Source organism: Falco cherrug, chromosome 6, assembly GCF_023634085.1.
Source record: "Falco cherrug isolate bFalChe1 chromosome 6, bFalChe1.pri, whole genome shotgun sequence".
NCBI classification, from domain to species: domain Eukaryota; kingdom Metazoa; phylum Chordata; class Aves; order Falconiformes; family Falconidae; genus Falco; species Falco cherrug.
This window is the reverse complement of record NC_073702.1, coordinates 87,144,591-87,168,896: the sequence shown is the minus strand read 5'-3', so window position 1 is coordinate 87,168,896 and position 24,306 is coordinate 87,144,591. Positions and strand designations below refer to the sequence as shown.

The window sequence follows — 24,306 nt, the reverse complement described above, 5'->3', positions numbered from 1 at the left end:
AAATCATACTCTCTATGAACAACAGAAGCATTCTGTTACATCGAGACTGCCTAAGCCAATGCAAATATATTTGAAAAGGTTCTCTCTCCCCATCGATAGAGAGCATTTCCCCTGTCACAGCTTGGACTTTCCACAGCTTTTGAACGTGGTTAGTTTCCCTATTATCATCATTGGCTGATCATTTTTCAGTGGCAGATGGCATAATCTTTTCCATCTGTCCCTTAAACTCAATGCCTAGTAGGTAGGACATTCACCCATAAAATAACAGATCCGCTTCCTGATGGGTACAATCTCCTGTGTGTACTACCCAGAGGAGCACCCTATCCAAACGAGTGTGATACTGGGACATGCTGATTCTGGAGGCTGAGATGCATCAAGCAAAGCAGGTAGGAACTAAGATTCCACCACTTTTCAGAATACTGCCACACTAGGGAAACTACAGAATCGCTGCTTCAGAATGGTTAGGCAACCTATATGAAATCAACAGAAGGCAACAAGAATGACTTGAAGCATTAGGGATTTGTCCTAAAATGTAGAAAATTTGGGAATAAAATCCTATAGGGTAGATGGGAGTACTGGAGTCTGAGGTGCTGGACAATTCCCTTTCAAAACAATTACTAAAATAATAGGTACTAGACACAAGCACCATCATCAGTTTTACAGTCTCTCTCTGTCTAAATTAACACTGCTCAGTTTTTACATTGCCTGAAAATACTAAAACTCAAACCTCCATTTCTGGCATACTAATAATTTGCTGAAAATAGTTCAGATCTAGTCCCTATACATTCCTCAAACCATATAAAAACAGTGAAAATTGATGGTAATGGAAACATTTTAGTTACATATCAAAAAGAACCACTACTTTATAACCAAATTCACTGAAGTCAATGGGATTCAACTTTTATTTTGACATTGACTATTTTAAAACATCTATACTGGCAAATAGACACAGCTGCACTAACATATTAGTACTGGAAAAGTAGTAACATTTTCTTATACTTACTGTGGATGTGAAGAGCAAACTCTGGTAAGCTTTTCCAGCTCTTCACCACTCAGTTCTTTAGCTGAATTCCTCAGCGTTGTAACTGGAGTAGGAACTGCTGTTTTCCATTTTCTTTCTAAAGTGAACCAAAATCACTTTTACCCAAAATATTATAGACGTAGTATTTGCTTAGCATAAAACATATATGTGAAACTAATTAACAGAGAAATATTTAACAACTCTTTGTGTATGCTCTACAATCTTGTTTCAGGCTATGTAAAAAAGCATTGTATTTTTTCACAATACACTTTATTTTCATCACATCAGATTCATCAACCCTAAACCAAAAATAAGCTCAAAACAACTGTGGACCAATCAGAGTCTTAATTACTAGAATAATGAATGACAAACTATTTGCACTTTTTTCATGAAATGTGTGAGAAGAAATCTAAAGCAGGTATACTTTTCTCGTAACAAATTCAGAGAAATTCTGAAATAAACGCTGCTTTTGCTATATAACATTTTAAGCTGGCAGAATGTATACTCTGTTATTTAGAAATACAAACCAAATTAACTCTTTCTTCTACCACACCAGTTTAGCCTCTACTCACCCCACTGTTCTTGTATAGAAGAAAGATTTGCGAGCAGCTGCTCATGATACAGTCGTTCAAGCTGAATGAACTTCATTGCCTTCTCATCTGAATGGAAGGTTAAAGAAAAATTCACACATATCTGGACATGTTATGATTTATTTGTATTTGGCACCATATTTGTTATGTACCTGAAATTTGACATAACCGAATACAAATGAATAATGGCTAGCATCTAGATTTCTGTGCAAGGAAGAAAATAGCAGCAGACATGAAAACAGCAAGTAAGAAGTAAAATAAGTTGAGGAAAGCTCCAAAAATGAAAATCCTATTCTCTTCAGCAGTCACCTCTTCCCACATGCCTTAACTTCAACAGAAGTTTTTCTAGAAAAGAAACAAGCAAAATGTTATTATGCTGACACCTCTTACCAGAAAATGAGATCTCTGGGAAATGAAAAACAAAATAAATTACCCAAATACCAGCATGTATCTCTCAAGAAATCAAATTACATGCCAATAACCATAACTAACTGAAAATATGGCTCCTTTCCACTGACCAGCTGGAGACACTATTTAAAAAATTTCCCCAATTCAAACTCCAAAAATCCCCTTCCCTTTTCAACCACTGAATACAACACTGCCGGATAGCTGAGTTCACCTTTTGTCTTCTTTCTGAAGATGCTGCTTACTTTTCTTCCATATGAAGAACTCTTCCCCCTCCCTTAGGTTATCAATATATTCACAAAGGTATACTGATAGTTACATATTTTGTAATAATCAGGATAACTGTCATTCCATCAAGCCCAACTTGTTAGTTCTTCTGTTTAAAGCCATGTTTTGCCAGCTATTTGAAAGTTAATTCCACAGTACAATGATGATAGAAGTACAGTGAATGAGGTTATTAGTAATATTAGAAAAAATATTTTCCATTATTCATATTAATTAAAATACTGGAGTAATTATTACAAAAACACAACCAGTACTTGTTATTCTTGTTAGCTTCATGCAACATATACATAGCATGGCTTATGAACAACAATATTAATGGAAAGAACAATCCCTGCTTTCAAGAAATCTGTTATTAGAAACAGAATTACAGATCACAGAGATAGCCTTAGAGGATCACAGCAACAAACCCTCAATTATTGTTAATATGAAGTTCTACGCTGGATGAATTAAAATGTCTGTCATGGATAATTAATACCATGCAACACGATCAAGTAAGTTCTTTATTAACCTCAGGAAACTGATGGTTGTGAGGACGGAGGAGATATCCTTCATAAATATGTATTATATAGTGGTATTGAATTCCACACATCAGGTCTACATTGCATTAAAAATATTTCCTTTGATCAGCTTTAAATACAGTGCCTTTGATTAAAGAAACTTCTATGGAAGAGAAACTGTCTATCATGCTGTTGAATGCATTTTAGATTTACTGTACTTGCCCCTGCAGAGCCATAATTTACTACATGCCTAATTTTTCCATTCCTTTAATTTATGCTGTTTATTTTGGATTTTCTGATGGATGCTTTTGAAGTAAGATGACCAAGAAAGAAATACAGTCTTTAAGACAGTGATGGATATTTTATTTTATATACTGTTTCTATAATATTCCAACAGTTATTTCTCTGGGTTTGTATTACAGGCTAATATAATTTGGCTAGGCTTCAAGGATACCTTTCCAAGTTTCTTATTCTTTGTTATTTAACCATTACAATTGCCTATTTGCTGTATTTTGTTTGTTACAAATTACATAATAAAGAAATAATATGTATGCACAAATACTGTAATTTATGATGCATCTTAGTGAACCACATATACCTGAAGGGCTTACCAGTCTTGCCTCTTCTTTTTATAGTCTGATCGTTTTCCCTTAACAGCAACCAGAGGAAAACCCAGTCCACCTTTTCTAAAAATGTAATTTCACTTTAAGATGTAATGTAATTGTTCTTTCCCGCAATTACTGAAATATATGAGAGCAATTAGCAGAAGTTCAACTACTGTAACTTTTTTACTAAAATTGTTTGTATTATCTGGGCACAATCAAAAGGAATTGGACCATTGAACTAGCTGTTCCCAGAAGCAATTACCCATATTTTCCTATGACAGTTTCTCAAACTACCTTGATATACTTTTGACTAATTAGCATTTGCCAAACAACATGTTGCTATTGTTTTCAGGTTGCTGGTCTCCTTTAGCTCAGTGTGCTTGATATTTTTATTCTAATCTAGATACTTGTAGTACATATTCTAATCAACTGCTGTGATAATTTTGTTCTGACTATAACAGTGCCTTATTTGATATAATGGAATCCATACCCTATCTAGATTGGACATATTCCCAGCTACTAACACTTAGAATAGAACTTATCATATAAACCCAGAAATATTTTCTTTGAAAATATTTTCTTACTTCCCTGTTTATGCACAACCACTAATGATCGTATCAGTTTGCTTAACTCATATTCCAGCTGTTTGATTAAGGACTTGCTAACATGCTGTATATTCACTCATGAGTAAATTACTGCTGTTCACTTCTTTCTAATCCTGACCCACAACCTGTGGGTCAATGGTAAAGCATTTATCTTTTTATGTTTTATCATGCCAGATTATTTTAATATTGCATAACGATTTCTACAAGTAAAAGGATACATTCCTCCTCTTGAAAATAGGTCTCAGCTATCTGCAAAAGTAAAAAGAGAAAACTAGGATTCTATAATTTTTATGAGAGTGGTAAGGATATAACATGAACTTTTTATCATAGTTTTAAACATCTGGTTTGCAGGTTCATATTTAGTTTGGGTGAAATACTAATATTCAGACTAAATACATATATTCTTATTCTAGGAAAGATGTTCAAAAAGAGTATCAAACAACAAAGAAATATTAAGTCTTCACACAAATACGAATTTGCCCAAATGTTAGTTGGGTTTTATCTTATTACAACAACAAAAAATTATTCCACAATTTTTTTTAATGATTTAAAACTTTTAAAATTACCTATAACAGAAGAACTGTGTTTACTGATACAAGTTGAGGAGTCTGAATTCTGTTATTGACCATTGCTTCTTTATGTTTGACCAAATTAGGATCATTGCAAGCTCTCCTGAGCATTACAGTGCAATGTGATAAAATGGAGAAATGGAGGTTTCCTGACTGATGAGAAAGAACAATCTTCGGATGAAAGACACTAAAAGTATTACATATCACAGCATCAGATATACCAACGACCTTCCTGCTTACTGTCTATCTACAATATATAATTACAACACATATAAAAAATACATAGAATTTGAAATATGTACAGTATGAATATTTGAAATTCATGAGATAAATGTAAAAGGACTCAAGTTCTTAATTGTCATCTGTATTACTTCTAGTCCATCCACAGAAGCCAGACCATTGCATCAGCTTTCTACCACTTCCTTTCCTGAAGCTGCTCTGCTGTGTTAAAGATTTAAAGACCCTCCGCCTCATGTGTCGGTTCACTAAGCCTAACATCCTGATAGCCAAAGCTCTTCAACAATAGAGCAAGTCATAGAGTTAAGCCAGACAGCAGTTGTTTGATTTGTACCACCGCTGCTAAGACATGGAACAAATCTACAGCTCTTCCTCCTTAGGCTGACATTTCTGTAACAGAACAATTAAAATTGGATTTGTAACATGACAGCTTTGCCACTAAGATGACCATTGGAAAAAAACCCTAAAAATCACAACAATCCTCCAAGCCTTGTTCTCTTAGATGGATGCTGAGTTAATACAGATACGTCAAAACAAAGAAATAGCAGGGAGTTGACACAAGAAATAAGCAAACTTTCCTTGTTGCCTTTAGAGCTCAAAGTGCTAAGGAGGTTTAATATAAAGAACAAAAGTCATTCCAAAGCAGTTACTGAGAACCAGGAAAATCAAACATAAAAGAGATTACATATAGAATATTTGAACACCTAAGTCAATCTCCAGCCCTTCTAGCTTAACAAAATGCATAAACTGACATTAAATGCTGCTATAACAGCTGCTATCTTAGCCAATGGGTAGGACCTGAACAAGGGATCTCCATGCCTTAGCATGCAAGATGTCCAGATGCAACATCTTAAAAAACAACGTCACCCTGGCTGGGTAATTTTATAATGCCTATGTTTAAGAGATCACTGCAAATACATGCTCACCAAGGGTTTATACACTGAGAAGCTATGTATAAACCAGGAACACAGGCATGTAAACATAAGGGAAAATTATGTTCCCATATACCAAGGTACTGCTAGATCAAAGCTACATGTTTTAATTACAGACTACTGAAATAGATTTACTATCCCTTTCCTAGAGATGCTTTTTATTTCAACCAGCTATTTCAAAGCCAAAATGATAAGCACAGAAGTGGCTCCAGAAGAAAAGTCAAGATGCCAGTTAAAAAAAAAAACAACTTACTTTGTTAATCAAGTACAGGTACCATTTTTTTAATTTGTTTTGGGGGTTTTTGATTTCTTTTTGGGTGCTTTTTCCCCCCAGAACTGAAGTAAAGGATTGTTTCTCGGACTAGAATGGCAAAGACACCACTGTACTACAGTCTATGCAACCAGCTCAAAGAAAGCAAGTACCTAAAGACAGTCAGAAAATAAGCATGTTTCTAATCAGAATTTCACTTTGACTCTGGTGAGGAGTATTATAGAAAAGGTAGAGCTGATACCTGGAAATGGAAAGGTGTAACACTGTAGAGAAAAGCTAACATGGTAACTGAAATATTTTTCTTCTAATTACTCCCTGCAGACAAATAATCTTGAAGATTTGCAACAACTTATTTGTGCTTGCAAGAAAACTGGACAGGCTTTCCTAGAAAGCTGAGGAATACTGATGTTCGTTTGTAAATACAATAAAATAAAAAAATATAAACCTCAGAAGTAAAAATATTTTGCTCAGCAGCATTCTCCGGTATCAGTGACCTTTACAAGCACTAACTCATCCATCTCCAGGGACAGCAAATGTTGGCAGCCTTCCTATTTCCATGCACGGTGTGACAAGGGCCATGGTTGTAAAACATGTGCAGTAATTGCAGGTACCCTGATAGCTAAACATTCAGGTTAAGACACCTCACAGCTGACACTCCATGACTTCTGTGGGTGCACACAAACATTCAGTCTCAAAATCCTTGGGACGTATCAGTTTAGGCACTCATAATTTGAAGGGCTTATCAAGTGGACGCTTTTGTAAAAGTCTAAAGATGACTGCTCAAAAAAGACAGCAACTTGATAGTGGGTCTAGATTACAAGCTGTGTATTCCTGGCTCAGTCTTATCTCTAACCACTGTACGATTCTGAGCCCAGTACCTCCAAAAGAGAATTGGTAAGTCACTTCTATGGTTTAATTTTTATTCGCATTGGGTTTTATTCACATTTTGTCTGCTATCTACAGCAGTCTCTGAAGGATTTTTGGAGCTGCCAAAGCTCTGTACTTACGTTAAATATACAGCGCTTCTTAGATTCTGTAACAAATGCTAAACAAATCACATGAATCCCATTTGAGACAGGAAAAAAATTACATCCTATTTTAATTAAAAGTTCACCCTTAGAACAGCCCCTAATATCCCACAGCCTTTAAATATTTAATATAGGCTTCCCACTAACAATGCAGATTGTAAATACTCCAGAACATCTGATGCAGCTCTTTATTTTACATTGAATTTTGTCATACAGAATAAAAACAGAATATGATAGAAGAGTATTTGCTAGACTTGGCACAAAAGAAAGTTACTGGCAGGCTGTATTAGCAATCTGAAAAAAAGACTGAAGATGACAGGTTAATTCACTGGAAAAGTAAAAAAAAAATCTTGATAGACTCACTTTACACCAAAACATGAATGCTATCTTTAAAATCCTTTATTTTTTCCCCAGATAAAGAAGCGTTTTGTATCCTTGTAAATTCTGTTAGCTTTCTATTCAAAACGCTTGATAATTCTTACAAGAAAAAGAGCTGGTGTTTGATTACATGTTTAAATCTGGAAATGCAGATTCTGTTCTCAGTTCTGTCACAATTCCTGTTTGACTTTCAACAGGTTGTTACCCTTACAGTTTGGCTTCCTTATCTAAAAAGCAGCAAACAGATTTCACCTCCACCATGTTTTACATCACTCTGTAATATTTGCAATGCATTTTGAAATTTCTGCCCTAACTCTGTTGTTTTCCAAAACAGACCTTTGTACCGACTCATGAACAGCCACAGCCACCCAATTTGGCATGGCTAAAAGTACAAACAAAAATAAAGAGTTCAAATAAATTAAGGAACGATAGCAAATATTTTCATTCAAACAGATTAAAAAAAAATAAAATTCTATGTCAAGTGTAAATTATCTGTAATTTGCAATCCTAAAGAGAAACCTATTTCTCAAATATAATTGCTTATTTATATTGAAGATAATAAGAATGCAGGAGTGTCATCACAGTTCAGAACTTTAAAGTATCACAATCATCCAGTTTTTCACATTAAAAATAATGCAACTAAGTCAAATCACAGGCTGTACACTATTTATATATACAGCTCATATTACACCCTACACCCAAACATTCTGCTCTTCTAGTCCACTGGTCTGACACAACTAAACTACCAATAAATACTGCATCAAGTCCTATTGACATACTCATCCCACATCATAATCTCCAGAAAGAAAAACTCCTGGTCAGTTTTTGATTTGAAAAGAAATCTTTTACTCAGCGTTTCCTCTGGCCTTACAGGTATGGCAACTGTGCTATAAAAAAAGTATACAATAAGCAACCTTGAATATTAGTGTTCATGATGAAATCCATGCTAGAAAGAAGTCTGCAACAGCAAAAGTAATTCCAGATTTAAAATGTTATCTAGACATCAGCTGTCTTGTACGTATACCAGTGTCTTACAAACCATATTTAAGGTATGAAGACTGATTTTCCTAAATCATCACGCCAAACTAGAATTTCATCATTTGAGGAATTATAAACCCCATCCTTAAGACTTTCCTTTAACTGCAGAATACACTTTCAAAGCAATTTATAGTTTTAAATACATTAGAAGACCTTAGAGGAGATACTTGCTTTGAACACCCATTATAAATCAAAATAACCCGTCGAGGTATGAATATTGGTGTATGTTGAGTTAATGCATTTTTTCCTAATGAATAAAGGTCTCAATTAAAAACAAAATTGTGAGCAACATCCCAGAATCATAGGAAGTACCTGATGGAGACACAGGGGCAGTATCTTTGAATCCATCTGCTCAACCTCTTCACGGAGCAAAGAGAAAAGAGACTGCAACGTCTGTTTTTGTTCTTTTTGGTTAAGGTTTTCATTTGCTTCAATAGCACCTTCATCATGCGCAGAATCTGTGTCTGTAGTAAGAGTACTTTCCTCCTTGATTGCTGTGGTTCCCACTGTAGGAACTCCTTTAAAAAGAACAAGTACTTAGGTTAGAACTCAAAAAAATACATCAAGTTGCTTTTTTAGGAAATTTCAACATAAAAGCTATGAATAAAACCCTAGTATCTTAAATAACATCCCTGCATGTAAATAAAATGCTGGTCTTGTCAGAATTAGTTGTGGTAGATCTGTCTCAGTGTCAGCTCACCTACCTGAAAAAGCAAGGTAACATACATAAAGTATACTTGCACATTTCTAACATGGACCTGACTTTAACTTGGGGCAAAAAAATCCTCCTGGTCTAAACTGTTCTACAGAGTTATTAATAAGAGACCAGGATGGCCTAAAATAAAGAGTGTTGTGACTGGTGTTAGTTTCAGTTACAAAACCCAATACTTCGGTCCAAATGGATAAACTTCACTAAGACAGAACTGAAATATAGCAGAGACAGAAAGCTGGGTTGTTTGCAACAGTTTTTCTCAAAAAGGGAAAAAAGAAGGCAGGCAAGGAGAGTGTGAATGTTCTCAGTTTGCCTCTTCACTCCTGCCAAGGACCTTGTACAGCCAGATGTCCCAGGAAAGGAAGGAAGGAATGAAGGACAATTCGACCTGTTCTTCAGATGATAACACAGGAGCTCCTCCCAAAGACGACAGGATCTTAAAGGACAGAAAGAAGCAGATGATGACAGAGGGGGATTCTACTGTGGAGGACATATGTCCAGGGGGACTGTCCTGCTAAGTGTAAAGGAAAACCTCCCTAGATAGTTGGACGGTTCATTCAGCCTGGCAGAAAAGGAAACCCTGTCAGTTTTGGGCCTCTTACTTCAAGAGGGACACGGAGGTGCTGGATCGTGTCCAGAGAAGGGCAACGGAGCTGGGAAAGGGACTGGAATACAAGCCTTATGAGGGAACTGGGGTCTTTAGCCTGGAGAGGAGGTGGCTGAGGGGGGGAACCTCATTGCTCTCTACAACTACCTGACAGGAGGCTGTAGGCAGGTGGGGTCGGGCTCTTCTCCCAAGTAACAAACAGACGGTCAAAAGGAAACAGCCTCAAGCTGTGCCAGGGAGATTCAGGTCGGATATTAGGAAAAAATTCTTCATGGAAAGGGTGGCCAAGCACTGTAACAGGCTGCCCAAGGAGGTGGTGGAATTGCCATCCCTGGAAGTGTTTAAAAAAATGTGCAGATGTGGAGCTTAGAGGCATGGTTCAGTGGTGGGCTTGGCAGTGCTGGGTTAACGGTTGGAGCTGATGATCTCAAAGGTCTTTTCCAACCTAAATGATCGTATGACTTGAGACTCCAGGGAATAAGCCAGTAGTGGTGACCTACATTGGTAGTAATGACGTACACTGAATTTAGCCTTCAGAACTTCTTGCTAAGCAGAAAACTAGGTTCTCCATGGTATGTTCCCTGACAGTCCACTGTGGCCTGCCTCCAATTCTACAGAAGTCAAAACAGTCAGACATGCAGGTAGAGGACTGGCAATATGTACAATAGATAATGTAAAGCTTAACAGTACAAAAATGTTACTGGGTGCAAATCCCCTATTTTATTGTTAGAAATAAAATATCTGTAGTATATTGCTGATCATGAATATGATAGTTATCAGGAAATGTTAAATGAGATTAGAGAAGTGTAGAGCAGTCAGTAGTAGTGGGAGAAATCAATTACCCATATACAGACTGGACCAGTTTCTCATGAAGATCACAGAATAAAAGGAATAAATGATGGCTTCCTGTAACACACAGTCGTAGGTGTAACCAGAAAACTACAGTTTATACCACCGATTAATATTTCTTTTTCCACGAAACTACATCGAACTTGATACATTTACATAGGACTCGAATTTTTAAAAAACAATCCCATAATTTTTTGAAACAATTTAGAAAATTTGGCTACTGAAGCGTGCACAATAGACTTTTATAAACTCAAGTTATTATGAGTATGTTATTATTCCCTAGCTACACCCAGTTTCTGAAAATCATGTTATTTAAAAGTGTCATCCCCCTCCCCAGTGGGGGACACAGTTTCAAGTAACCATCACGCTGTTTCTACCATTTGGGCATGCAGCGTATTTCAGAACCCCTTGATTCATCACAACTGAAAGATTTAGGGCTTAAGAAAGGCACTAGCTTGTCCACTGAAGGTCCAACCATTTTATTCTTGGTTATTTTAAACTCTTTATTAAGTAAACTATCCAGGTCAAGAGTACTAATAAGCTCTGTGGGTGGCTATTTTCACAGGGCTTACTGCCAGACAAAATATGGGTGTAATTTAAGATTGCTTTTTCAATATTAATGCATATGCCTGCTTTTCCAGTATTTATTTGGGCTTGCTGTGGGCCAAAAGCAACAAGAGACATAACTGGCTGCAAGACACAAACCAGGAAGTATTTTCAGAGATGGAATTAAGGTGTCTTTAAAAATACAGCTTTCTGTTCAGCACATGATCATGAAACCAGAAAAGAGGGTCCACATGTTCTGGCAAACCTTTTCTCTCAGAAAAAATCCCCCATCACTTCAAACTGCACTTTATAATAAGTATATATATATATAAAATAAGCAGTTAATAATCACCTGTCACATCAAAACATGACTATTGACTGAAACATGCTCAATAGCAACTGTCATGAAAAACCTTCATTTTCATGTTATTGTGGTACTTTGCTAAGACATAATTTATAAACTGTGTATTACTCCTACATATAGTTGAGCTATCACTCACTTGGAATCAAATTCTGCCCTCAAATTACTCCCCTCATTCTGAAGCAAGGCCTTACAGCCATTCAGGTTAATTCTACCTTCTTCTATTTTAAACACAAGACAGCATTTGTGCCTCAGTGGCACTGTAACAAGAATTTTCCTTGAGATAGCAATGCTTAGTAATGCTGTTTCATCATAAAGGTGTTATGGGCTAAGAACCCTATTTATTTTTTTTTCCACTATGTTTTTGAAAATGGCACACAACACTGCTTCTTCCTGGAATCAATCGATCTTGCTGTCCAAAGCAGATTTTTTTTTTAATTACATTTATTTCTGATATTTTAAGAAGCAAGGATTAAGTTTTTTTCACTTTGCAAAGCATTGATATTTACTCTATAACTTAACATTTGGTTCCACACTAGAATGGAAATTTATTTTTATGAAAATAAATGTGAAAAAACACCGAAAATATCAACTTTCCAATAGCCAGAGCATGCACTAGAAATGTAGCAGACAGCTGAGATCAGGTTTCTGTTCTGTGAGACTCAGAGGAGTTTCAGCTGGCATATCCAGTTGGGTATGCCAATGTTTCCCAAGACATGGGGAGAAGGAAATTTTCTCAAAGCTTCCCTAAGAGTTCACCGAAGCAGTGCCATGCTTGCAAAAAGATCCAATTTTGACAGATCTTGTGAATAAAAATTATAAATGCATTTTTCAGTATGTCCCACCCTTTTTGTGTTTCGTCAGTACTGCAAGTGTATGAAATTAGAGATGCTTTGCCACCTGCCTGAGAATGAGTCAGAGGTGGAAGTAGGAGGTATTTGCTATCAAAATAAAATTATGGATATTGTCCTCTTTTTTTCATTGAAATTTTAATTTTCACATTCAGTAGCATTAGCTTAAATCAGCTGTAACAGAAGTTTCTAGTACAGAAAACATATGGTAATCCCTTTTTTTAAATGTTCTTGGTACTCAATACCAGAGAGCTAGTTCAGACTGATTCATTCAGAAACCATTAAAAAAAAAAAAGAAAAAAAAAGAAAAAAAAAGAAAAAAAAAAGAAAAAAAAAAGAAAAAAAAAAGAAAAAAAAAGAAAAAAAAAGAAAAAAAAAAGAAAAAAAAAGAAAAAAAAAAGAAAAAAAAAGAAAAAAAAAAGAAAAAAAAAGAAAAAAAAAGAAAAAAAAAAGAAAAAAAAAGAAAAAAAAAGAAAAAAAAAGAAAAAAAAAGAAAAAAAAAGAAAAAAAAAGAAAAAAAAAGAAAAAAAAAAGAAAAAAAAAAGAAAAAAAAAAGAAAAAAAAAAGAAAAAAAAAAGAAAAAAAAAGAAAAAAAAAGAAAAAAAAAGAAAAAAAAAGAAAAAAAAAGAAAAAAAAAGAAAAAAAAAGAAAAAAAAGAAAAAAAAAGAAAAAAAAGAAAAAAAAAGAAAAAAAAAAGAAAAAAAAAGAAAAAAAAAGAAAAAAAAAGAAAAAAAAAGAAAAAAAAAGAAAAAAAAAGAAAAAAAAGAAAAAAAGAAAAAAAAAGAAAAAAGAAAAAAAAAGAAAAAAAAGAAAAAAAGAAAAAAAAAGAAAAAAGAAAAAAGAAAAAAAGAAAAAAAGAAAAAAGAAAAAAAAGAAAAAAGAAAAAAGAAAAAAAGAAAAAAAAGAAGAAAAAAAAGAAAAAAAAGAAAAAAAAAGAAAAAAAAAGAAAAAAGAAAAAAGGAAAAAAGAAAAAAAGGAAAAGAAAAAAAAAGAAAAAAAAAAGAAAAAAAAAGAAGAAAAAAAGACCAGCAAGTATTAAAAAAAAAAAAAAAAGAGCTTTTAAGACAGTAGTATTGGTAAAGATGTAATTCTGCCTGAGCAAGCTCAAAATCTTGTTTAGTGGTTTAGTGTGGAACAGAACCCTAAATAAAATAACATTCCTAGAATTTTCATATAATTTGACTAATTTATATTCATATATTTCATTTGCTGCAACACCAAATTCATCCCAGTCACTCCACTTTCTTCTTCCACCTTCAAGCTGCTTCAAGAAATAAGTTGAATAATTTACAGGGAAAGCATATGTTGCAGAATTTAACTTAGGGTAAAATGATGAAGTGTAAGTAACTGTGCTATATTATATTAAGGAATTCCACACTGATTTTACAACACCAAGTTACTAGTTATGCCTTTTGAAAAATATGAAATTATTTACAGAGACTAGAAGTCCACATTTACAAAAATACATTGAAGCAGATGACACCTCATGAATCACTATCTCTACTGCACTAAAGTTAGTACAATTCATTACAAGGAAATCAAGTATGAATAATCGTCAAAGTTTAAATTTGTCAATTTAAATTTACCTCACTTCTTGAGCATCAGGTGTCCTCAAACAGATATAATCGCAGTCTATTCAAAACTATTATTAGTATACAAAAAGAACGTTGAGAGAAATTTGGGATCCGGAAGCTATAGACTTGTCAATTCATTCTTAGTATGTTTACAGCAGCATCAAGACAGCTAAAAGGAGGTGCTTCTTCAAACAACACATAGGTGAAATCTTGGAACTACTTACCCCAGGACACTGAAATGGACTCAAGAAACCAACTGCAAGTCAGGTGACACATTCACTGTAAGCTACTGCAGTCTAGCAGTTCCCACCTGGGGGAGCCCTGAATGGATACTTGCTGATGGCAAGGAGAGCACATGAACAAATCACTACCTCTTTGCCTTGTCCTTCATACTCTTACCTACCCATCCTTTATTGGCTACTGTCAGGAGAAAGGTATTGAACTAGGTAAACCTTCAACCACATATAGTTATTCATAATCTTGCATTCCAGTCCAATGATTGTAGGACCTAGGATAATTCTAGCCCTAACACATTCCAAGCATATACAGAAACATAATAATCAAATTCTTAGAAGTGTTTATGCTTTATAAGCAGCTATTTAGAGGGTTTCAAACATGTTGCACGTGTAAGCACTCGCTCTTTCTTCTGAAGATTAACTTATTTAACAATTATCAATCTTCTGCTGAGTAAGTCCCAAATAAATAAAAAAAGCAAAAATGTAGTTTTCCATATTCCAGGCTCATTGCTTTAATCACTAGCAAGAGAAGGAATATGAACAACATGCTTTTTAAGTCAAATCTCCTATTTTCCAGAATGGCAACATTTAACAGAGACCATAACAGGTTTGCTTACAGGGAAAGAGAAGATTCATAAATCTCTTCTTTAGCTATAAGTCCAAGTAACTCATCCGTGATTTCTCAATAGTTAATAAAATTTTTTAAAATATCACCATAATACATGCCATACAGATATTTAGTTTGTGACTCCAGCTTGCTTGTGTGGCACTCTGCTGTCACCCACTCAGGGATCTTCCACTCTGGTTTGATTATTCTCTCCTTTATCTCTGAGTTGGTATAAAGTCAAGAAAGCTAGTTTGGTTCTTTTATGTAGAGGAATACTCAGGAATTGTTTAAAATAGCTAGTGTTAAAAATTAAATGGAAGATTCTCACTAAAATAAAGACATTTGCAACATCAAGAAATTGTGACACAATCACCGCATTGTGTGGAAACAGGAGAACCATCATCTGAGAATATCTAAAAGGCTAAATGTAAACTAACCTGTAATTAGTGGGAGATAAATGCAATTTTATATTTTGATCTTCCTTTCTGTAATAGTCAAGGTTCTTACTGTTAAAGTAGTAAAACTTTGTTCATAGGTATTCAACCAAACTCTTAAAAGCAGGACATTCTCTGTTGTGGTATTATACTTATCTGTATTTCAGATTTCTTCTTTGTGCCTTAAAACAGTGATCTACTATGCACAGCTTGTTTTTCTGCATTAGTTGATTGCATTTCTCAACAGGAATACAAACTAATGCAGAGACAATACAAGCAAAGTTTAACTTCCAGTGTTTGGGCAAATTTCTCATTTTCTTCCTTTTGTGGTCCTTCAGACATCTCTGTCCACACATCTGAATCACATTTCATCAACTTTTTATTTTGTTATACCTGTCATACAGATGACCGGTTCTCAGTTAATTAAAAAAAGAGATTGACAGAAGTAAGTATTTTCTTCTATTTTTAAACATTAAATATACAGTTGAAATTTATACTTAATGACTTTCTGCATGATTTAATGGGAACTCATCATCCTTATGATGATGGTAGTTTTCAGGATCCTCTTATCTCTACTAGAAAATAAAATTTTTCTCTTCTAGATTTTGCCTATATGTACAAGACATGGAACGCAAGGCTTCCTTCCTTTCTCTCTTTACTTATTTTATTATTCTTTAAGATCATCATCAGTTTTCAGACTAGGCCATAAAAAAATGCTGTTTATCCAGAAAATTTTATTTTAAAATTATCTATTTTAAGTAGCTGAATTCCCTCTCTACTCAATCTTTAGATGGGAAAAAAGAAAAAAAAGAAAAAAAAGCTGGCTTGATTCAGCTGTTCTAAGTGTTTCAAGCAACTTTCAAACACATCTATACAATGAAATACACTGATTTTAATTAATATATTTGCAGCACTATGACATATAATCTTTATGATTTATGGCAAAAACCTAATATAATAACACATTGTGTTGATGCAGACAAATCCTACTCATTCAAAAACAGCAGAAGCATCTCAAATAAGAGCATGTAATGAACATTTGCATTTTCCTTATCCAATTCATACTGAAAAGATCTGAAGGAGAAGTAACACAAAAAATTGGTACAAACCCATTTCTGAACAGCTCATTACCCCAAACAGGGTAATAAATAAAACATCCTAGGACTATTTATTAAAATTTGAAAAATGTAAGTAAATTTTGACAACAGCAGGCCAAGGTGAAACTATTTGGTACACATACCAAGATTTCAAAACCTTGACAGTGAATCAAGACACCAAAATCTTGCACTTGAGCACAATGTTCAAATGAACAAAACCATACTGCCTGAATTTCTGGCTCTTCTGATTTGGAAGTCAGCCCAATTTCCATACTGAAATTCTGCACCTCCCTCTACTTGTGCTTCCTTGATGTTCCGTTTGCTACATAGCCAACATTTAAATACAGAAGGTGAAAACATCTAGAGCTGAATCTGATTTAGAACCATTAACAATTCTGGGGAAAAAAAAACCCAAAACCAACAAACCAAAACCAGAAAACCACCTTTAGTGAAATTTTTAAAATAATTAGTATGACAACTACAATATATCTTTCTTATTCGTTCACAGATTATAATTACAGTGCTATTATTTTCAATAAAGAGAACAAAACCATTTTTTATAAAATACCTTTAGATTTTTTACTGGAACTTCTTTTGCTTCTTGGACTTCTTTTTCCACCTGGTTGTTTTTCTATAATAGGCTTTTCCTCCAGCTGGGGGTCCATATGGACATTCACAGATCTCTCAGTCTCACTTTCTTTACAGCTTGGGGTACAGTCTCCACTGTCCATATTCTCATTATTATTGATGCTGTCCTGCTCACCTTTATCCTGTCGTCCCATAGCAATGCTGCTACTAGTCAGAACCTCATTCCCATCACTGTCAAGTTGATTTTCATTTTCATCCGCTGAAGAAACCAAATGAGATGCCAAACTTTCCACCCTATAGTCAGCAGGAAGACTGTCCTTTGAGTCTATTTGTAGATCATTTGGTGAAAATTCTCTGTCATCCATTAGAGCGTTACTTGTTGAACCACTTAATCTCCCTCCAAATATTTTTAGACCTAAAACATAAAAACAAAAGAAGTATTTATAATATGTAGACTATAATGAATAAATAACCTCATATTAATGCCAGCCAATAAAGAATCACATTAGCCAAGTGATAACATTTTAAAAGAATGGGAAAATTATTTCAAACGGTAATCTATGGCCCTGTTGTAAGTCTTAAAGCAAAGCATATTTACATACAAAGAACTATCTATAAACTTGTATTTTTATTCAGTTATAATCTGTTACCTGACCTGATTTTTACAGCAGTGCTCAGCATTACAGATGAGGTAACAAGAAAAACAAAAAGATAAACAGACACCCCCCCCCTTTAAATCCATAGCTAAACCAAAAGCATTCTTGTCACATAAGATCATAGTTTGCATGAAATAAAAATAAAACAGGGAGGAATAAAAGCAGAACAACCTTTAATTCTGTCACTGATGGTACCATATCAAATATGCTGACAGAGTAACTGTTACAAGAATCAGATGCAAGTAGAACCTGTTTATTGACTCAGATTTTCACTATTTTCAAGAAAACATTCACCATGTCTTCAGTATACACAGAAGCAGATGGTTTGTTAATAAAAAAACCTAATCCCCCACCTACTCTCAGCAGGGGTCAATTTTCCCTTTTTGTGAACATGCACCTCTGATCAATGCTGCAATTAGATGCATATTCACAGGAAAAAAAAAGGTAACTTAGCAGAAGAGTTACATGGTACTTATACAGGACTGTTATTGTTTCAGTTCCTATCTTTGGCTTTTAGAAGCACGGCAGTACTGCTGGTTTAACTTACCGACTATATAGATGAAATACAGCTCCATTATGTACATCTCATTAGATTTAGCTCACATATTTTAAGTAGTGAAGCCAAAAAATCAGCAAGCACTCTTGTATTATAGAAAAGCTTAGACAAGCCTCCTACAGCAGCTTCCTATCCTTTCCTTTAAATGAAAAGGCATTTTAAGGAAAACTGTCTCCACCAGGCTTTCTTCAGTCTTATGTCCCAGTATATACAACTGAAGTAACTGAAATACAAACTTGCTAAATATGCAAGATAATGTTTAATTTTACTTGCTAGAAGAATTCAAACTGCAGAAAAACAGAAAAAATGCCTTAAGAGAATAAGTAGGTTTTCCTTCATACACAGAAACATATTTCTGTTAATGATTACTAAAAAGATTTTCCCAATATTATTCTTCCACAACCTCTGTAGTTGCTAAAAGGCCTGGAAAACAGAAAACGTCACTGCGATCTTCAAGGAGGACAAGGAGGAGGCTTCAGGGAGCTACAGGCTGCTCAGCCTCATCTCAGTCCCTGAAAGGTGATATACCAAGTAATCCTTTTCAGAAAAAAAGAAACCATTTTCAAACATATAAAGGACAAGAAGGTCACTGAGAGTAGTCAGCATGGATTTATGACGGGTAAATAGTGCTTAATAAACTTTATAGGCTTCTACAAAGAGGTGACTGGCTTCAGCAGAGGAGGGGAGAACAATGGATGCTGTTTACCCTGACTGTGGTAAGACTTTTGACACTGTCTCCAATAACGTCCTCACAAACAAGCATACAAAGTCCAGGCTGCATAAACAGACAGTGAGGAGTTCCAGGGAAGCATGCAGAGGGTGACAAGCCACCACCAGCCAGGCAACAGAAACGCAAAAGTCAGCACCAACTAGGACAACTTCACCTCTGCTTCCAACCTGAAGGATTTATTAACCATTTCCAGCTGTACCAGTTTAACAAAAAATACTGCCTGTCCAATAACATACAAGCTGCACCAGGGGAGGTCTAGACTGGAGTTGAGGAAGTGTTTCTTTAATGAGAGGGTGGTCAAACACTGGAACAGGCTTCTTGGAGAGGTGGTCAATGCCCCAGGCCTGTCAGTGTTTGAGGCAATTGGACAATGCCCTTAATGAATTAAATGCTTTAACTTTTGGTCAGCTCTGAATTGGTCAGGCACAATGCCCTTAATGAATTAAATGCTTTAACTTTTGGTCAGCTCTGAATTGGTCAGGCAATTCAACTAGATGATTACTGTAGGTCCCTTCCAACTGAAATAGTCTATTCTATTCTATTCTAGAAGAATAACGAATTGTACACTAGAGATGGAAGTTGTATTTTCCTTTGGCAACCAAATAAGAGAATTGGCTTGCCTTCCTCGAGCACCAGAAAGACAATGAAGGGAACTCTAGAGAAGATACATATCTGAAGAATGCATCTGTTCATTAGAAGGATGTTTCTTAATCAAGCCCTTTTCTCTCAAAGGGAGATAAACACAAAATGAAAGGTTAAAAGGACAGAACTTCAGTCAAACCAGCAAGAATGAGAACTAGAAGATACTCTTTACGACACCCACACTATAGTTATGTTGATTTATTAATACTGTTCTAAAGCATCAAAAAAACCAAACAACCCCAAACACTATGTTGAACTTAAAAGGTTCACTTACTATTCCTAGCATATGAAATATTAACTACTGCTGCCCTCCCCAGCTCATAGATGAAATGATATATCAAACAAAAGAGGTTGAATTAAATTGCCCAAAGCCAACAACGAATTCATTTTAACAGCAATAATTAAAAATCAGGATGTCCTACCACCACTCTTGCGTAGTGTAGACAACAGTTTATCCTTTCAACAGCTATCACAGGGAAACAGAAATGTGAATGCATTTGAACAATGTTTCCTACTAGATTATACAAAATGAGGTAAAGATGCTTTTGACAAGTGACAGTTTCTATAGAGGAAGCTGACATTCTGATAGAAAATATTAACTCATTTCCTTTTAACATGTGGCTAAAATGATAGTCCCTCTCTGGCTGAGAGGCTGGAGAGCTTCTGCACCTAGCATAGATCAACATTTCTTGGTTTATTGTTTGAAACGCAGTATTTCTCTAAATAAATAGCCCTGAAAAATATATTCCTTTCTACAGCCCTTATGACTCCTTAGAGAATGAAAATCCAGGAAGAGCCAGCTCAAAGAATTTAGATCAGTCTTGATCTTTTAAAAGGATTTTTTTCCCCAGATGAAGCTTCTTTTCCTTCCTGGTTTCAATGTTGATATCTGCAATTCCTTCTGACTTTACCAAGGCACAAGGCAGGTACCAAAGTGAAACTAAATCCTGTAAGAATGAACTTTAGCTCTGTGTAAAAACAAGTAGAAAACTTATTTACAAACAAAAACGGAACTAGACACTAGTGATTTGAACTATATTTAACCGACCATTAACATGCAGTTACTGAATTTACTGTTTTGCCATTGAAATGAACTGTGCACACAAAGATCGTGCCAAGAATAAAACCTGTTTCTTCCTAGGCACATCTTTCCTCCCTTCACTGGATGCCCAAAATTGAAATAAAAGCTAACACTGAGTAGAACTGTGCTGACCTCTGTTAAAAGATGCCAATGAATCAAAGTGCTTCAGTTCCAGTTGCCACATAGATTCATGCAATTGGCATGTATAATCATGGTGATTATAGCATAAATCGAAAATAAGGTGGCAAATACTTGTCAAGCAGCTACAAGACAGTCTGAGTTGAAGATAGCTGTAACGTTCTTTGTTTTAGAACAAACAATATGTACATTACATAAATACCATGGTACTTCTGTTTTAGGTCAATTTCGATTTTAAAAAGCTTGAGCTCTTCAGTGTTCTCTTTCATGTACTTCATGTAACTTATGTAATTTCAACAACTTTTTTAATTGCTCATTTTTGTGTGTGTACAGAGCCTTTCTTCCATCTATCCTTACCAAGGAAACGTAAGCTTAAATACAGTTGTTTGGACTGTGTTCTAAAAAAAAGCAAGAACTGGGATCTTTCCTGAGCTGGCACAGCCAACATTTGAAGAGAGCATTAAAAAAACACCAAACCAAAGCCACAAACAAATGACACTGCATCCCCCATAACCTCACACTAACACAGCTCCTCTATCCTGGAAAGCTGGATAACCTGTAAGGTGGTTTTTGTGAATGTTTACTGAATATATAGCATACTATTTCATTGACTGATATCAGAAGTATGTTAGAGATCAAGTTTGTAACACCATAGCTGCTGGCAAAAGGCTAAAAATGTTCTAACATTCAAGAAGTTTATGACAAATAATTTTTTTATTCCATTTGACTGCGTTCATATAGGTCCTCTGCCAAAGACATTATTTTCCCTCTCTCATTCCATGCCACTTAATTATTCTATGTTAAGTAGGGAGATTCAAGTCTTTTAATTCTTTGAAAGCCAGTTTCCCCACTATATCACCTATATTGCTCTATTCAAATTGAATGGGCATTTCAGATTGGTTCCCAGTGTTGCTTCTACTGAATCTTTTCATTCATTTTGATGACAAAACACAGTAGCTATGTAAAATCTGCAGTTAACAGCAGTCATAAGTATTTTGGAGGATTTAATTCAAAATTAATTGTAGCAATATGTGCTCCAAAAGGAGTAATGTGAAATTCACTAAGACAAACAGAACACACCGTATATTTTAGAGTAAGTGAAGCACATCTATATGAAATATAGATTAACCAGCCATAGAATCACAGATTCTGTTCTGATGAAAACCATATCGTAAAGAGATACCAAACAGAAAACTGACTGTGAGTCCAAGAGTTTCCCCCACCCCCCTGAGATCCAATACAGCAGGTATTACAAGCACAAGAGAATTCATTATGTCCTACCAGACACTAATCAATTACAGCCCCGTATTTTTGTTTCGTGCACAATATACACAAAACAAGATGTGCACAAATATGAGAACCTAGATCACAGGCAGGTAAGAGTTTTAGAGAGGAAGGGACAGCACTACATGTAGTAACAGTTATTTAGCCTAGAAAAGGTTGTCATATAAACAACCAAACAGGCTGTCTAGAGATGTTGTGGAATCCCCATTCTTTCACAGAAGAAGCTAAGCAAGTCTCAGGTTTAAGGACAGGTAAAAAACTAGATAGTACCTAGGACTAAGAGAATTTAATTTTCTTTATTGTTGCAGGGGTTTTGTTGTTTTTCTCCCTTTTTAAAAAAAATACAAGTAGAAAAAAATAATCACACTGATTCTGTGAAAAGGAAACAGGATTTTTTTATACCATTGTCTTTACAGAGTTGATGCTTCTACCACTACAACAAAAAAGGAAAACTGTAGAAACACTGAAATATATAAACATATATTTCTTAAAAAGAATAAATCTCTTGATCTTCCTGATAGCTGGTGTACAGATACTTTACAAGACCACATTTAATTTACCGTATTAATAATGAATCTTCTAAAAATTAATACAAACCAATGTGAATACAAAATCAAAACACGTATTGCAAATTCTTACAGTTGCACATTAGTTTCCACATCCAAGTAAGAATGTTGATCTCATTTTATGAACAATTACATTTACTACCAAAATGAAGATGCAGCGAACTCTACATGACAGAGTAGCTATATGGCACTATCTGAAAACTACATACAACATACCATTGCGAGTGCACTAGCCTGCAAGAAAAAGAGGAATCCTACTATGCTGTTACAGGAGCTAACAAACAAAAAGTCCCTATGTTTTTCTGAGAAAATGCAGGTGCAATTTCTGCAAACATCTGTTTGCTTCTGATGATGTGAAAGACAAGATACACCTAAAGAACCTGCAATACTATCACCAGATCGCATTACAATGCCTTTGCCTCACCACAGCCAACAAAGAAAACCAGAGAAAAGTACAAGTTGTAGAAGGCGTACATGACCATCACACCATTTGCTGCAGAAGGAAAGAGACAGCAGATGAAGAAGGTAGGCAATTCATTTAGCTATAATCATCTCACAAAGCCAGACCACCTCCAGATAGCAGAATTCTGCTCTGAATTGTGTTTTGTGCAACACTTAATGGTTAGAATGCTGCTGTTTCTAAAGAAAGGAAAATACAAATCTGTGTATGCTTCCATTACCCAATCTGCCATCTCTGCAGAAAAAAACTACCATGTTGTTGTGCTGTGTTATAGCACAGACTCCTTAGTAGTTTGTCATGTCACAAGATCGTCTTACATACAATCCCATTACTGGATAGCCTCGCTATGAAAGAATCTCATTTTCTCCTGACTGTTCAGTTTGCCCTATGCTCAGCTTTGAAATAATGCACTAGAGGTAAAAACATCTTTATGTTTTCTGCTTCTCTGTCAGATACATAGTTTCGGAGGTCTATCTCTTCAAACGTGCTAAGTCTGCTGTTCTCCGAGTAGTATTCAGATGTGAGAGTGGGTTATCAAATTTCACTGTATTTACTGAAATGTTCGAGCATGAACACTTTGGTGGTTTGGCACTTTCTGACACTGAAGTGACATTTCTCAAGTGGCAGTGGCATTTCAAGGCATGATGATCTTTACAACTATAAACAGCAGGAATGGTGAGGTTTTGAGAGGAAGTTCCACATGCTATTTTCAACTTCTACGCTTCCTAGTCATACTGCTTATTCATAGCTTTAATAAACAATGATAAACGTATACCGCCAGGCATAACCTACTCTTCCACATTTAACATTACTATGAAAATATGTTTCAGTCAGCAGTTAAATACAAGGGGTTTGTCTGGGAACAAATAGTATCTTTTATTAGAACATACAGCAGAGTTCTGACAAAAATTTCACACAAACTAGCTCTTTTTCAGCACTCAAAATACACAATGATCAGCTCCCCAAGTGTCTGGAGAGTTTTGAGTTTCAAGCTTCACTAGGACAAATTTCACTGAAAGGTATAAAAGGGGACCTCACCATTTGATGTGTTCATTTTTTGTTCATGTTCTGGTGATCTGCTGCAGACAAATCTCAGGTAGGGGTAGAAAGGCAGTAGAACAGACTGGTTTAGGAGGATGGAGAATTCTCATCACTGCCACACTTTCATCAACAGTCTAGACAAACGTTGGTCAAGAATAACCTATAAGCAACTGGTCCTGCCTCAGGGTGCGCAAAACTCCTTTTAAGTCTTATGAGGAGAAGAAATTTG

The 24,306-nt window shown here is 35.2% G+C and overlaps 1 protein-coding gene across 8 annotated transcripts in view; it reads right to left on the bottom strand.

The window, feature by feature from the left end:
* The window catches only part of CNST (consortin, connexin sorting protein), a 53,700-nt gene that overhangs the window by 22,164 nt on the left and 7,230 nt on the right, over positions 1 to 24,306 (bottom strand). For 7 of the 8 annotated variants that reach the window (XM_055713125.1, XM_055713124.1, XM_055713129.1 and 4 more), the window contains 5 exons: positions 16,904 to 17,338; positions 8,774 to 8,979; positions 4,227 to 4,257; positions 1,594 to 1,680; positions 1,004 to 1,118 (listed from right to left, as the gene is read on the bottom strand). In XM_055713125.1, coding sequence (XP_055569100.1) covers positions 1,004 to 1,118; positions 1,594 to 1,680; positions 4,227 to 4,257; positions 8,774 to 8,979; positions 16,904 to 17,288 — 824 coding nt within the window. In that variant the 5' untranslated portion in view covers positions 17,289 to 17,338. Of the gene's footprint in view, positions 1 to 1,003; positions 1,119 to 1,593; positions 1,681 to 4,226; positions 4,258 to 8,773; positions 8,980 to 16,903; positions 17,339 to 19,929; positions 19,950 to 24,306 lie in introns of those variants that run through there. The other variant, XM_055713130.1, reaches the window with a different exon arrangement.